This window comes from Numenius arquata, chromosome 10 (assembly GCF_964106895.1).
Source record: "Numenius arquata chromosome 10, bNumArq3.hap1.1, whole genome shotgun sequence".
In the NCBI taxonomy this organism is placed as follows: Eukaryota; Metazoa; Chordata; class Aves; order Charadriiformes; family Scolopacidae; genus Numenius; species Numenius arquata.
In genome coordinates, this window is record NC_133585.1 from 5183289 (window position 1) to 5200455 (window position 17167).

The following is a 17167-nucleotide window of genomic DNA, read 5'->3' on the forward strand; positions in this document are numbered from 1 at the left end:
AGTCCTAAACCTGCAAGCACAAACACACGCGTGGCTTTACTCACGTGAGCAGTCCCAAGCAGAGATGCAGGATAAGAAGGGAATTTATGAATAAGCTACAAAGACTTTTTCTCTAGCCTTTATATCACCAACTTTCACCTTGCATGGGATGATAGGAAAGGAAAATCCCTGCTACCCAGTAGTGGATTAACAGCCCCCAGACCACATAGCTGGCTTTTCTGAGCCTTCCCCCTCCTCTAGAAATTAACATAAAAATCAACAACATTTAAAGCAGATTTTACACATAAAATCGTACCTTCGACAGTTGAAAAAATCATTCACTTCAACTACAATTGCTACAAAGATACTACAATAAATGGGTGGGAAGGAGTCCAAACAACAAAAAACAAGCTACACAAGACTCACATTTCTATTCATTTGCAAAGTGGAGAGTGATTTTGTGGTTAAATTCTTTAGAAACAAGCAGATTGTATAAAAGAAAATAAATTAAGGAACTAAAGGAGAAAAGTTGGCAGTGAAGATAGAAGATGTGCAGCATTTAGGTGACTGAGCACGAGTCAGTGCTTTGGGAGAATTTTGTTTTTCCTTCACAGCATGGAGTGTCACACATCTTTTAGGGAATGAAAGAACAGTATTATCTTAGAATTTTTAGTGGCTCCCCTTAAGATAGAAGAGGTTTATGTTTCGCTTCAGATTGTACAGCTTCTCTAGTTGAACATTCTTCCCCCCAAAGTCCTTTCAACCTGACAGGGGGTGCTTGGTTAGCATCCTTCAAGTACCACAACAGAAACTATTTAAAGATATTTAGTGCTACTGGAGCTAGCTCAGGATCTGCATAGACTCATTGTAACTGGAGCCCAACTTAACCTTGCAGAATGAAGGCCGCAAGATTTGCATAAATATTTTTTCCTCCTTTCACAAATCACAAATTTTGTCCTATTTTCACTGGACATTTAAGAGCCACGGAGGAAATGCCATGAATTAAAAGTTTGCAGGACACAGGCTTTATTGCCTTTACTTGGACCTTCTGGAACAAAGACTAAATCCACCATAATTTATGAATATAGGAATTATGATCCCAAGAATATTAGCTAATACTTTACACTCTTTTTAATTCACTACAATAAAAAGCCAGGATTTCCGAGTGCCTGATCATACACTTAAAAGGTGTCCCTTGCTGAATGTATCACTTAAATACCTCGTGCTCCAGAGGTGGGATGGCTTCATAAGCAAACAGTGATATTCAAAGGAAAAGTTTAGGGGTTGTGTACGTCTAAGAGTATGTTAGAGAAGAGAATGAAATCAAACAGGTTAAGACAGGACGCCCCCTGCTCCCTCCCACTGAAATCTTAGTTGCATGAACAGGGCAGCCAGAATACGCACATTTTTCTCAGCAGCACAGGTTGGCAGGAGCAAGAGAGGGCTTATGCAGCCACTCTTCGTGCCCCCATCCTGAAGTACCCGGTGCCTGAGGACATGCGACCAAATGGTGGTCCTTCCCCGGAGGACGATGTGGGATAGGGTCCATAATTTTCTGGGCTGGAGTAGTGGGTAAATGGCCATTAAATGAAGAATCCTGCTCTTGCCCAGAACGATTCAGTTGACAGGTCAATGTGGATGGCTTCTTTATAGCCCCACGGATCAGCATTTGATGACTGAGCAGTTGTATGAGTTGGCAGACTGACTATTTTGGAAAGGTTTTGGGTAGGTAAAAAATAAGGGGAAATGCCCAGACAGGTGGCTAGCTAAGGGGACAGACTGACTACAGCAAAGGCTGAATCAGGGAAGATGAGGACAACTGAATTTAGGTGGCGAGACAGGCTAAGCTGAAGGGAATAACATAGGATAGAATCAGTAGGAGAAGAAAGAAAAAGAAAAGGACAAAGTCACTAAAAACGACAGAACAAAAGGTTACATGCTGAACTTCATGCTTACATGTTTTCAACCACCCCCCTGCCCTCCCTTTGCTGCTGACTTCTGCATTGCAAGTTTTGCAGGGAGGAACCTAATCCAATAAACTCTGTGCTGCTTTTGGAGACTGTATCAACAGTATTCTACTAGAATTTTCGATTTTGTCTTCTTCATACTCTGAAGATCAACATATTATTTTGCTTCCTCATCACTCAAATTCTGCTCCAACTTTCCCTTCTTTCTCACACTCTACTCAGGACTATCACTGGAACCTACAGCATTAAGTATTTGCTAAAATGTTAAAAGTACTGTCGGGCTCTCTAAAACCATGTATTACAATTACTTGGACCTCAGATGAAGAATCAAAGAGTACTAAAGAAAACCAACTTCAAACATTTTTTTTTTGGATTTTCATGCGAAAAATATTTGTACCACAGATTGTTTGAAATGAACCAAATATACATATGTTGTCATCGTACAAGACAGCAATTATTTTGCAGCTAAAAGGACAAAGTGCTAGGCTAGCTGTTGACACTGTGGTGCAACAAACAATTGCTGATTCAATTCTCGTATCTTCTTAGAAAGTCGACTTAAGGCACAATTAAAGTAACTTTTCAAACAGACTTGGCAGATCGTATTTCTGGTGCTCGAGAAGTCTGACCTCAACTCACACACTACTTTTTCAGAAGTGATGTTAGAAGTTCCTGTATGCAGAAACAGGCTGACTGGGGTCACTGGGCATGAATAATAGAGGAGATCTCAGCCTTCAGACTTCCAGTTAACCTCTTTTCAACTAAAGAGTGTTCAGGCAGACTGTTCAGCTGCCCAAAGGAACATACATACAGATTGTCTTATCATTGCAGATTCCTACTTAACTTGCTTTCCTGGCACAGGCAGGAAATCATCTTATGCTCTTCCCTGACGTAGTAAATACTACCAACACCCACTTACATAGAAAGTCCCAAGTATGAGAGATTCTGGTGATGAAAGAGCCTTTCCCAGATAGTGGCAACTCCCGAAATGAAGTAACTGCCCGTAGATGAGTAAGTAGCACAACACAACACTTACCAAACCGTACAATGGCACCATACAGACTCCAACTTAGAGAATAATAGAACAAAGAGAGCAGGTAGGATTGTGGAAAACATGCCTGTAAATGTTTGTCTGGCTAGATAAGAGTCTACAGAAGCCAACAAGACATTTAAAATTGTGCTTATTGTGTGTGAATGCCAATGGTTCATTACAAACCAAAAACATTTAGGATACTAAACGCTGTTCACTATTCTGTTATAGGCTGTATATGTAGATATTTTTCACTGGAATCCACTGCAGTCATCGCATTTAATGACAGTGATCACACAGATAAAATGGTATCCGCTACCTGTGTCCCTGCTGCTTTGTGAAGCTGCATCGTTCTCCACATTGTAGATGACGGTCCCCTGCGAGTCAGAGGAGAAGTGACTGACCACAGACTCATAGTGTGCCTGTTTATAAGGATAGCTGTCTGTAGAGGAATCTGTCCTGGTATCACTCGAGATGGAAGGTTCTCTCCCTAGGGAAGGAAGGAAGCAATGTCAAATTTCAATTTTTTGGGGCTATTACAAAAGTCGGGAGAAGCGAAAAAAAGAAAACAGAGCAAACCACACAGAAAAGCAGAGCATCAAACATAGAAATAAAGGCTTGCAGAAGAAATGTCACTCTCCACCCCCTTCCAAAGGAGAGGACCTTTCCCCTAAGCTTTGGCATCCTGGAATCTGAGTTTCTTTCTCTTTGATAACTCCAAATTTATCAAATCCTTTTATTACGCAAAATTAAGGTATGTCCATTGGACTGAAAGTACACATTAGTACCACACTGATATTATTTTTCATTAATTTTTGACACTGTCAAGTGTAATTAAAATATGAAATACACCGCTTCAGGGGAAGTCAAAGTTAAAAAGTAAAAAATTAGCCAAGTACAAAATATTAATAAGGGTAATAAAACCATCACAAGTTATAATAATTAACACATTTCACCTATTATGAATCAAAAGCTTATCTAGTAAAACTATATACTGAAATTGTATTATCTAAAGCAAAGTAACCCCCTCCTCAAGAAGCTAGCATTGATGCCCTGTACAAGTGGGATATTTAAATGAATAGAGCATCATGATTCAACTTCAGTAATTCCTAAACTCAGTAAAAGAGGAGAAAAAGACAACCTTCTCCCACCACTTTCAGTACATAAAAGTAAAAATCTGAACAGATTAAAGACTGTTGGCCATATGACATATGTGATGTATACACTCCTGTATACACAGGATATTCATTTCATACTCATTTCTCAGTGGAGAAATTAAAGAAGAAAAAAGAAATTCAAGAAGAAAGTCATTCTTATGTTAAATCACAAACAGCCTGAGGGCACTTCACATTTTCGGTGAGAGCAAGCCCTGTAGTTGATGTTCTATTTAAGGATGCCTAACAACTTCTGAAGTCTGAAACTTCCCCCCACCTCCTTACTGGTTAAAAATCTATTGGTCTAAAGAAATGTAAAATACAGCTGTCCACGGAGATGACGGTCATTGAAACGAAGATCAATGTAGGCAACAGGAATCAGTGCTGTGGAATTAAGTACTAGAAAACTATTTGTAAACTGAAGTATTAATTAAACAGAAAATAAGGAGTAGTTGTTTGCACTTCACAACATTTCCTACCAGCATCTTTGACAATCCATAACGTGTATTATCAGATCTTGATGTGATTAGATGCATCTATCAGATTCCCATAACAAAAGTTCAGGTACAATATTAACAATTTAAGAATAAGCAACCTCTGTTCATTTCTGAATCATGGGCTGTGCGTATCTGATAACACTGAGGAATCCAGAAGAAGCTGTAGTTACACTCAATGAGACAAAAAAGCCATTCTGAAAAAGGTATATTAGGGTAGAAAACTCTGGATAATAACAAGACTAGAAAATAATTCACTTCTATTTGACAGGAAAATGTGTAAGGTATGATTTCTCCTAGTGCTTCAACCTACAGTATTTCAAATTCTCTCAAGAGCTTGGTATCAATGTTGAACACCACAGACTATAGGAGTAAGCCTTGAGGACTCACCAAGTGATTTTGAAATGAAAGAGTAGGTTACTCACTATAGCCTTCCGAATTTTATCTGAAGGGAAACACCTTTTTATATATATATTTCTGCATTCAGCTTCCTGAAATCATTTTCCAACACAATAATATAAGATACTGCAGAGACAATGAGCAGAAGGGTTATCTGTGTATTTCCTGGAGATCAACCAGCAGAACAGCAAGGCAAATTTACAGCGTAGATTGACCCGAAGCTTGTAGAACTGCTCACAGCTGATATATAGCACTGAAGGCCCTCCTCTCCCTCCTCCAGACTTCCCACTTTTTTCAGAACAGGAAGATAGGTTTATAAATTGTAAGGCATCTTGTCAAGTGAGAAGTGAAGGTCGTCTTAGCAGTGGGTTTATTTACATTTATTTTTAAGAGGAGTTGGAGATTTATTTCATTACTGGTAGATTGTCAACACATAAATAAGGAGATGGCAGACGTTCTCTACGGATTCATTGCCCAGGAAGCATAAAGTTAGCTATTGGACAGGAAAACCATAAAATATTCTTGGAATTACAGTTGTATAAATAGGTTAAAATCCTGGAAGAAAGATTGTATTTCTGGTTTTAGTCTTGCCTTGCTGTTCTTGGCAACTTATAAACCCATCTCTAATTCAGGATATTCTCTGCAAACATCCAAAAATAGAAACAATCTTCTTCTGCAAAGCCATTACAATATAAACTTAGACTCAGTTTTTAAATTCACTCTGTCTGGATTGCAATAGCATATCTTTCTCAGAATTTACCTATTCCTCTTTAAATGAGGCCTCAACCCCGAATGGTGTGAGTAAAAGACAAGCAAAAGGCTGAAGATAAGCTGCACTGTTGATGTCTCTCTTTCTGTTTTTTTTTATTTAAATAATTGTATTTCTTCCCCCTCCCCCACATCCCTTCCCCATCCTAGCAAAGAACTCATTTATGACATTTCCTTAATATTTCTTTTCCCTAACTTCCCTCCTGAGTTTAATTCTGCAGTTTCCTTCAATTTTTACGTGTTCGTGCATCTCTGGTCTCGTTCCCTTCCTGTTAAAACTGCTGATGGATTTATGAACTCAGCCACTGAAGTCACCAGTTATTGTTCCTCTCTGTGTTCACGCCACAAAAGGTCCTTCACTTTTATTTCCAAGTTTCTTTCTCCAAACCTTACTGGAAAAAATTACAACCCAAACAATCAACAGAGACTTGGACTGAGACAGAGGTTCAAAGGTGAAACCCTGGAAGTCCTCTTCAGAATTCTAGATCAGCTTTGATGGGCAACAAGGACCTCTGCTAATAAAAACACATCCTAAACAGAAGAAAAACCTTTCACGTGCAGCATTACAGCATATAGGTATAAGGCATAGACCTCAGACTGCTTACCCGAGTCTTCGCTATCATAGCAAGTCCTGCTGTATTGCTGTAAATCCACTTGAGGGGGCAAGTCTTGTGTTGACACTGGAGTTCCTCTGGGATCTGCGTACAGCAGCAGCAAAGGCTGATAGTGACCCTTAATGCACTTCGTCACAACATCTTTCCACTTTGGACCGATCTGAATTAACAACAATAAAAAAGAATGCACAAGAGAGGTTTTCTGACATCATTTTCTATAAGTTCTCTTTTTTTCCCTTTGTAATTCTTTCAGAGTTTGATTTTCCACTGACATTCTTTAACTCCTTTCATATCCAGCATTGAACTGGACTCACCAAGAAACCTCTGGAACCAAGCCCAACTAAAGTCAAGGTATTCACCATCTTATGGCTAAACAATTACAATTCCTGTTAAAAATATGACTACAAAAGTAATCCTTCCCTTTCAGAATTTTTTTCCCATAAAAAGCTTTTCATCTTCTGAAATGTTCTAACTTCGCATCAGTCAAAAGAAAAATAATTGTTAACAAAATTTCTTACCCCATCCATCAGCATAAACAAAATGGACAATAAAAGACATCAACAGCATGACAGCAAATTCAAGTCAACATCCCCACTTTGGGGGGGTGAATATTTCTGCTGTTACAGAACCTCTGCAAGCATCTTAACAGGTCAGGCAATAATTCATATATTTCTCTTAATCTCAAAAATCTTCCCCACATACTAATACGGGTTTCACCTAATACACTGAATATCTATTCCTACAAAATTGCTCCATACATGAGTGTTCTACTAAAGCACTGCAGTACCTATTCCTTGGCAAAGTTTTGCTGCAGAGAAATGTGACTGTGAACAAATGCAAGGATTAGAGTTTTTCCTTTGAGGCTGCGCTTGGCATGGCTACAGGAGAAAATATTCCTCTCTCATCTTTGTGCTCCCACGACTAGAAGGAATAAAAAGAGAGCGGTGTGAAATAATGCGAAACAAACTAATGGGATGTAGTAATGGTGTGCCAAGATCCCAGCACTGGTATCTTTAATGTCAAGGATCTCATGCTTGGTGAAAAGACTGGAAAAAAAGCACTAACAGAAGAAGTGGAAAATTTGTTGTTGGCAGCAACCACTAGGGAAGACTGGAATCTAGATATTTTGACAAAGAACCCAAAAAGCAGGCACTAAATAGCTATACCGCTTGTCAGCAAGGAGAAAAGATACATGTGCACTGTGCGCACAAGCAAACTGAGGGTTTTCAAACACTACCATAAAAGCAAGACTGGCAGCCAACAGAACAGAACTAAGAATGGGGCTTCTGAGACCTCTGGTATGTTTTTTTGAGAATGCTTTACTTTGCTCAGAAAAAAAGGAGCAATGGTGTTATGGATCTTGAGGAGAAAAATAGCCAAAATTTCTCAAAATCTGTAGAAAACAGCATGGATCTACACACAAGTAGCTAACAAATTTCTAACATTATTTTTCTAAACATTATTTTCTCACCTCTTTGACGTGAGCATCATCAAAGTACATCCACTTGCGGATTTTAGTTTGGAAGAAGAAGGTAGAATAGTGTTTTCCATAGTAACAGATCATTCCCACCAAATACAGCTCTGAGTGTTTTGCTCTGTCATCAGTTACTCTGAAGAAGAGCTTCAAGAAGGGAGGTGAAAAAAAATGAAAGAAGAAATAAATGAAGTGTCCAGAATTTTACATTCTGCTTTATGTTTGAAGACCTCAAAGCACTAGAGAGGTGTCAGGATTTTACTTCAAAAGATAAATATTTATTGCCTTGTTTACTCTAAGTAATTAACCAATATTTAAGCAAACCCAGTGACCCAGACCAGGAACAGACTCCTACCAACTCAGCAGATGCTCAAGAACAGAGTCAGTCTTGGAGACTGTGGCTGTACTTTAAGGAAGACAATTACAACAACGATATAATATCTTTTCAGAACTTGAGGTGCGGTTCTATTCTCAAAATTTGTATTCTCTGTGTCGTGTTTGCTGATTATATCAAATACTGTTTAAAACCTGTGGAAACAATGCGGTTCTGACAGTGAACAGCTGGCATTTATTCTGACTTAAGAAAGGACAAATTTACGACACCACCACATAAAAGATGAACTGAAGACACTAGTGGGTCAAAAGAATTCAGCACACAGAAAAAACTGTTTTCTGACTATTTAATTGACCAAGTTTTACTTAAAAATGCACTGGACTCATGTTTTAGTGCATTACTGCTTTACTACGGAAGGGCCATACTGTTTCATAACCACTTTTCCATTAACTTGCACTAATTTTGGTACACTGTACACTGGCCAATGCATTTTTATATATATACACGTATGTGTACATATAGATTTTAATTAATGTAATACTTCAATGCTACAATAAGACACAGCTACAATTCAGTATACCAATAATTCAGCTCTAAAGCATCAGCTATTGTAGAATAAGTGAATCCTCTAAAGGACAAACCATCGGATCCCAAACACTATTTAATTTAATCAATCATTCAATTACACAGTGCCAGCCACCATCTCTCTGAGATTGCTCAGTTATTTATAACTCTTAAGTGTGACGACCACACACTTCAATGAAAAGAGGATTTAAAGAAGTCAGGAAAAAAAAAAAACCAAAACCCAAACACCCCCCCAAACTACATTTTGCCTTCAAAAGAAATAGAAATAAACTCCGATCTTCAAAATGAAAGATTACATATGTATTTTCATAGAAACGCCACAAACCCCAATTCGGAGTTTCCTTCCACTTGAAAATATTCTCTTGATACAGACAAGCTTTGTTTTCTGGAGTAATTTTTGATTTTCAGTCATTTCAGAAATTCAAGAATATGCAATTACACTAGTGCTTTCACAGGTTTTTGTGAAGCATTCAGAAACAGGTCAGATCCTTGGAGCTGCCCTCAATTCCTCTATGGAAACCGAAAAGGTGGCAACTTCTTTTTTCTCTCAATCCGCTACTATAGACTACCACGAGAAAGACCGTGTTTGTAGGTAGTGTCAAAATACAAAAACTCACATCTCCCAGTTTAAGGCAAGTGCCCAGACTGTGAATTACATCCTCAGCCAGATCAGAGTGGTCCGAGTCCCAAACCAAGCCAATGGTGATGATCTGGGGAGAGTTCATCAGCACACGGCGAATACGGATCTTTTCCCCGCAGTTACTCTGAGGATTTAAATAAAACAAAACATTTAATATAATCCTACTCTTACAACATTAGGGCAAGGCATTAACAAGTATAAGTTTCAAAAATATAGCTTCCAAAGAGGTGGTGGTGAAACACAGCGGATATAATACGTTCAGTGTTAAGATATGAGCCTCTTATGTCACAGATGAGAAGCGTTGTCAGGACTACCTGGTATTTGCAAGCTTTAAAGTGAATGCTGCTGATTCTTCCTCATACAGCTGATAATGATTAAAAGGTACAGTGCAAAAGTAGGCTTATGTAGAAAAACATAAGCAAGCATATATGAAAGATCCCCAAAACATTCTTAGGAACTGGAGGGAAAGCTCACTTTCTTTTCATCAGAACCTCAGATGAAAAATTATGTTTACAGAGACTGACACTTTATTTGACAGCGTCAGGAAAACCTTCAAGGTGCTGCTTTGCTGTTAAAATTGGCTGGTTGCTCTACAAAGTACCCCAGCATCTCATCTTAGACAGGATAGTTAGGTCAGTATTCATAGAATGTCAGAGCAGCAGCTGGAAGACCAGAAGAATAAGACGTGCTTTGCTAACCCATAGCAATTTCTCATTTCTTATTTCCTGTTTCCCTTCCCCCTCCCATTTTTTCTTGTTTAAATAACCCCCAGTGCTTATGGACTGAGCAGTCTCCCCTCGCTCTCTAGCCAGAACACTCCCCAGCTTGCTTGTGAAGCTACGACATTTCTCTGTGGTCCTTCCAATCCATCACCTGTTGGAATTGTGGGCACCTTTAAAGCATCATGAAAGAAGTTCACCACCTGAGTTAAGAGATTATCACTCTAATTTTAGCAAACTGTGCACTATCTTTTTTGTGGGGGATGACAACTATGACAAAGTCCCTTTGCAACACTCACTTCCCCCTGTGGCAGGTCACAAAGGTACCTCTGCAAGATTCCAAAAAAAAAACAAACCAACACATTTTTATACTGAGAATAGTTTCTCATCTCTACAGAGACAAGTTTCACAATTGGATATAATCACTTCAGACACGACAACCAGGGAATCACGGATCACGGAACTGTCAGAGTTGGAGGGACCTCTAGATCATAAAGTTCTTCCCCACAGCAATCTAGACAATTAACCAGAATTTCAGTCCCAATTATCAAAAAGAGACAAAAATGAAGAATTCAAACACCAGAAAGAAACAAGCTCAACAACCAGGCAATAAAGACAGATTTTTTTTTTCACAGGTAGAGGACCGTAGATAAATGTAGATATGAGGTTTTAATATTAAGATGACTGCATTCACATATATTTTGCAAGGGTCATTCAAAGCACAAGCATTCCTGTGGATTCCTCACAACAAACCTATCTTACTCTCAAACTGCCTTCTTTCCTTCAAGCTAAGTAACATCAGTGTTTTCTGCAAGACAGAGGGAATATGGCATCCTGATAAAAAGCTTCCCTTGTATGACTTTTAGGTCACCATTAGCTAAGCCTCAATAGAAAATTTTCCCAAACAGGAAAAAAAAAAAAAAAAAAAGGGCAGCAAGTACTGGCAAGCAATTTTATCCAACTGATTATTCCACAGTTTATTCTGACAAAGAATGTCTTTCTATTAAATTTCTCATTCTTTGGTTATTAAATAGCTGGACTCATATGAATCTTTTAAACAACAATACAACATCTTCATCTCTTTAACTCAGATAAGTGAGTTACTATTTGCCAATATTCCAAAAAGAGAAAATAATGTTTCAATTTTGGTCAAGGGACCAGAAGTGAATGTTTCAGAGTTCTAAGTTACAGAAAGCATTGGGGGGGGGGGGGGGGGATAAAATGGAAATACTTACGCTGCCCCCAGGGAACAGGTGCACACAAGACATTCCTGTTAGAGCCTGTGTTGCTTCACTGATGACTGGTGAAGCATCCAACAGCAGCATCACACGAAGCAGCAATTATGCGGTTGTTTCCTGCCCTACCTATTAATCAATGTGTAAAAAAGTCTGATGATAACTTTTCTCGCGTACTTATCTAAAGCCCTGGATCTGGACATACTCAAATTAAAAGGCAGAACAAGGTGTCAAACTCTTGCCTTAGAAATCGAGCCCTTATGATAAAAAAAAAAATCATTTTATATTTACATGAAAAAAATTTACTTTTCTTAAGTCAAATGATACATGGACTTAATTCAGCTGAATTTTGTCAAGACTTTTACTGTATGGCAGAATGGAAAATTTTGAGGAATAGCAGCCTGTGACTATCAACTGGACATATGCAGTAATTTTTTTTAAGTGGTTAAACACCAGTCATCACTCACAGCTATAGCCTACGCTTCCCGGTCAATACCTCCCACATTCTGCACAGCAAACCTCACTCAGAAAACCAAACCAATACTCCCCCAAATTTTCTGTGATGATCCCTGCCTCTGGTGTAGCTCCTGCAGATACACTGTGCAGCCTATAAGCCCTTCACTGTTGGGATATCCTCTGGCAGTGGGAAGCAGCAGTCCTTTTCTTGTCCATTTCTCTTTCCCCCTGAGCAACATTTTGGCTTTATGATGCAGGTACAGCAGTTTGATCAACAGTTCCATTTATTCAAACTGAAAGTTGAATGGAAGCTTATCTAGGCAAAACAACTGATCTTGTACACATGATTAGTGTCTGGTACCAAGAGTTCTGCTATTTGTGCTGTAGCATGGTTCTGCTGAAAAGATTTTACAAGAAGTAATTCTTTTCTCGTGCTATTATTACAGATGAAGCACACCACTGTCAACAGAAACAACCACCAGAGAAACTGGGATGAACTGTGGGAATGCTGTTCTAAAAAGCCTTGCTAATCACAAACCCACTGTCGACATACAGAAGTTTTCTATAAAAAGATTCAGCATCCAAATTCTTCATCATTTCCATTTCTTTAGGTAAGATCCCAGAACTTTCATCATAGGATGAAAGCAACATGATTGCAGCTTCATGTAACGCCAGTGTCGGAGTGCTCACCATCTCCCAGTGTAGCCGAACAGCAAATATAGGATATGAACTTCTAGCAGCAACACAGGCTCAAACAGGAATGGATTGTGTGCCCATCTCTGGGAGCAATGTAAGCCTTTCCAATTTATTCCCCCTCATCACCTTTTCTTTGTGGTTTCTAACTCTCTGAAATATTAGTTTTTAGTCTCCATCCAAACACTATGTCTATTCCTGGTCTCATAACTTGTGTCTAGTCAAAGAGGCACTCGACACCTGTTTTTCCCCTTCCTCCATTGAATAACTGATAGGTACTGAATTCAAATCCAAAGAAAACTCCCTCACCTATCCTTTTTATCATTACGATGAGCTAAACCCTTGAAAATTCTCGTGAGTTACAGTGTAATCTACTAAATCTCTTCTGTCCTGCCTGTTACCCCCTCGAAAACCAAACCTGAGGATACTAACCGGACAGTTGCGCAGGTCTCCCATGGTGCTGGCGTTCTGTAGTAGCTCTCCAAACATATCCGGAGTGGGTTTCTCTCGTCTCTCCAGCATACAAATAGCTTGATTGCTTCAGTATATAGAAAGCACGGAAAACAAAAGTTTAATATTAAAATAAAAACGCAAACCCACATTAAGTATATGTTTCACTTAAATTTTATGAAAAGTTAAGAACCTTAAAATATACAATACTTTTTATATTTAAAATTGTAGTAAAATAGTTTCACAATGAGTGGTTAAGGACTGGAACAGGAACAGGCAAGCTCAGAGAAGGCATGGAATTTCTGTCCTTGAACGCTTTCAGAACTCAGCTGCACGAAACCCCAAGCAGCCTGATCTAGCTTTGAGGTTAGCCCTGCTTTGAACAGGAGGATGGAGCAAATGTCCCAAGGCCCCTTCCAGCATAAGTTGTTTTTTATTTTTCTTACCTTGCTTCTTAACGCACCTACTCACATACTAAGGCCTTTCAAAATGTACACGAGTCCTTCCCACTACAGTTGTCAGATTCAGAATCATAAACAAGTAGACACACTGATCCATGCCTAAATCAATAGCTTCTGCTCCACTAAATCCTCATGTTCTTTACGATAGTTAATCCAAGCTCCACCAGCTTTGAATAAACCATGTTCTGAACATTTAATCTTGTGAAGGTAAAGATCAAACTGCAATACCAGTATGAAAAAAGAGAAGCTATCTTCCCTGTAAAAATCTCAACTCACCAGAGTGAGGTTGTGGAAATATAATGTACCATCTGGATGAAAGGTAATGGGTCAGAGGTGGCACCACAGCTGGTACAAACACACTAAAGAGAAAGAAAACACAATACATTGACATTATTAAACAGTATTTCCACAGCAACACGTGTGCTTATATCTTTTTTACCCATGGCAATGCAATGCCTTAGAAATGAGAATCTGAAACTTGGGAACTGGTGATTTGTATAAAGCCTGGACCGTTACCTCACCTGCTCAAACAAGGTCATGGCAAACTTCTGATGGGAAACACAGTGTGGTGCAGTGCAAATATCCTCCTTTGTCTCATCTGCAATGTGGAAGTGAATTCGCATTAACAGGTTTTCCTAGCCAAAGAGAGAAGAAAAAGCAATGAAAGCATTACGTCATTTCAAATGTAGACAAAAGTTAAAATATAAATCACAAAATCACTTCAGCTGCAATAATGTTATAGGCATTATTTTCGTAGATAGAAGCCTCCTGCAAATTTTTAGGAGCTGCTTAGTAAACAAAGAAGTTGGCATTTCTTTGATATAAAGGAAAATGGCTACCACTTCTGATTTGAAATGCCATGTCAAGTAATCATTTATTTTATTTACAAGAACAGCTAAAGATTCTGTCACTAATTACTCTGTCCAATTCTCAAGCATCAAGGGATTTGATCGAATGTAAGAGGCACAGCAGCTCTGCAGTTTTAAAATTAGTGACCACTAATTTCTCCTCATCAACACAGAGTAACCCAAATAAATTTCTACATTCCACAAGGGCTTTGAAATACGGCAAATCGGCTAGATTCTATCAAAAAAGGGGAGAGCTAATAAATGAAGAGGCAGAGTAAATTCTGCAGGAAACAAAAGCACCGAACATTTTCTAGATATTATTTCACACAACTTCATCTCTTGTCTTGAGACCTCCTCTCCTCCCCCTGTTGCCAACATTAATCTAGGGGTGCCACAAGTCCACTGACACCTCTTCCAGCACCACACTTCTCACTATCACTATGAGCTGCCTCAATGGTTTATAGGCCTCCAATAAGCAGGTCAAGATTAATTACTAGGCAAAAGAGCTCTGACCCCATACATTTCCCTTGAACTTTAGAATCTAAACTCTTCTGCCATTTAAATTAAATCTCTGCCTTCGGGGCTGAAAAGGTTAACTAAGTGAAAAGCTACAGAATTATCTCTGCCTTAAAGCTTAACCTCAAAAAGGAACTTGTACCCATTTTAACTGTCCTTGTCCCAGTAGGGTTAACCCAACAAACCTGCTCCTGGGCACTCCCACAGCAGTATTTGATGGGCTATTAAGATTGGCTTTCTCAAGGAAGAAACTAAATCAAAAGTTCTCATGTTCTACTATGTACAGAACTTTGTTCAAGTGCTGGACTGCATACAAAGATTTGCCATAACTGTTCTCACAGGGGCTCCTGTGTGGGCCGATGCAGTTTGTTTCACTTTGAGGCTTTATTCATATGATCTACTTACATCTTAAGCAAGCTTATTAAACTCTGTTATTTTTCTGTATTAGTAGTCTACAAACACAGGATACTTCAGGTTATCATAAGCCCGTTATCAGTCCACTTGGCGTAGGAGAAGAACCACAACAGCTATATGAATTTATCCTATTTCTATGATCTCTTCCAGTGCAAGTCTCAAATCAGGAAAGAGTTTGAGTATAAAAATAAAGCAGGTGGGTAAACCTAGGGATGCAAGATTCATGTAAAAGCCATCTCCCAACCACACTGGTGAGATAACCAGACTTAAAAAAAAAATAATTGTCAGACAGATTACAAATACAGCAACAAAAATATGTGGAGATGATCCATTTTACCGTTGCTTACCTCCACTTACAAACAGAAACAACTGTGTTGGGTTGTGGTTGGTTTATTTATGTATTTTTACTTTCCCTTAACTAGATTTTATGCAAACATGATTTCAGAATAACTGGCAAACAAAATATCCTTTCACCCTTCCGAGGCGACCCTTAAAACTAGAATCCTGGATCATTCTTGCAGTGCAATTTTTTTTATAATTCATATTCAAGACACACTGAGATTGCAGACATTACATATGCAAAAGCAACTGTAAAAATGGGTAACACTGAAGTTTCCATTTCAAAATCATTAGTGATGACTCTCAAACAAAATATTGGTTCCCCACTGGATCACTTCAAGCTTGGGGATCTCTCTGTGGGCTTTTTGAGGCCAGGTCTGTTGGAATTTGGGGAGAAATGAAAAAGAAACAAACAAGAAGATGGTGTAGCGGGGGTTCCCATCTATGCCTGTCAAACCATCTTTCAGTTACACTCACAAAACATTCAGCAGCATCATCCATGATGCCCAGCTGGAAGCGCTGTTCATCCTGAAACGTCTTTGCAAGAGCCGTACGCAGGGCATCAGAAGGCAGTACCTTCTCACTGCTACACTGGAACTGGTTGAAGATACTCTAGCAAGAAAACAAAAAGATAGTTAAGTTACTGTATTTTCAAAACACTGCTCAAGTTATCTGAAAAAAAAAAAAAAACAAAACCAAAAAACAAAACACCACCAAACCTTTAACTCGCTTTGCTCAAGCAACACACAGATATTTGTATCGTACAGGGACTACAAGAGAAAATCTTAGAAGTTCCTCCTTTGAAATCATATCCACTTTTGTATATTCCTTCCCTTCCTTTCACACACCCATGGGAGGGTGGAGACATTAGGGGTAAATTTCTCTCAGTGTCAATTCCCCTTGGATCTTCCTCCAAATTTGATTCCTGAAGCAAATACAACGGACACCAAAACTTCCTCACTTTTTATTCCTTTTTCTCCCTCTCCAGTTCACTTTTTGACTCCCACCTTAGTAGCTTTCTTCTCACACATGCCACCTTCTTTCCTCTTTCAAGCAACTCTTTCCAAACACCTTAGCCCTTTCAACAGCCACAACCTGCTGCATGTACTCTAAGGAATTTACCTTCCAGTAATTCCAAGAAGTGGTTAAGAATTAGATGATTTTGGGGTTAGCACGGAGGAGGGACAGGGCACAACACAAACAGCAGTTTCTATGTATGGCCATAAACCCACATTTTCATAACTGTAACTCACAGATCATCTGAGTAATCATTTGCAAGGACAAGTAGTTCTATAAAGACACATTATTGTTTAAAGTGGGGATTATATGCATAGAAGTTCAGTACATATTCCCAACTGATAAAACCCCCACTTTTATTTTGTGTGTGTATATGCAAGATATCCGAAAGATCTTCTGAACAGTTACTTAACTTTCACTGTGCCCTCCTATAAAAACAGGAACAGAATTCTGTCTGCAAGACCCTCAGCTTAAGTAGAAACTTCTAGCCCTTATCTTCATACAAGACCATTCTGTCTCCATCACCATTCCGCTCTTTCTACCTCATTTCCTATGACAAGCAACCATCTTCAGCAGTGTCAATC

General features: G+C 38.9%; 1 protein-coding gene across 1 annotated transcript in view; it reads right to left on the reverse strand.

The window, feature by feature from the left end:
- The window catches only part of USP54 (ubiquitin specific peptidase 54), a 49576-nt gene that overhangs the window by 20693 nt on the left and 11716 nt on the right, over nucleotides 1-17167 (reverse strand). Inside the window, exons 3-10 of the mRNA XM_074154347.1 lie at nucleotides 16044-16178; nucleotides 13971-14084; nucleotides 13726-13808; nucleotides 12971-13076; nucleotides 9413-9559; nucleotides 7874-8023; nucleotides 6394-6562; nucleotides 3293-3463 (exon numbers count right to left, since the gene is read on the reverse strand). Coding sequence (XP_074010448.1) covers nucleotides 3293-3463; nucleotides 6394-6562; nucleotides 7874-8023; nucleotides 9413-9559; nucleotides 12971-13076; nucleotides 13726-13808; nucleotides 13971-14084; nucleotides 16044-16178 — 1075 coding nt within the window. The remainder of the gene's footprint in view (nucleotides 1-3292; nucleotides 3464-6393; nucleotides 6563-7873; nucleotides 8024-9412; nucleotides 9560-12970; nucleotides 13077-13725; nucleotides 13809-13970; nucleotides 14085-16043; nucleotides 16179-17167) is intronic.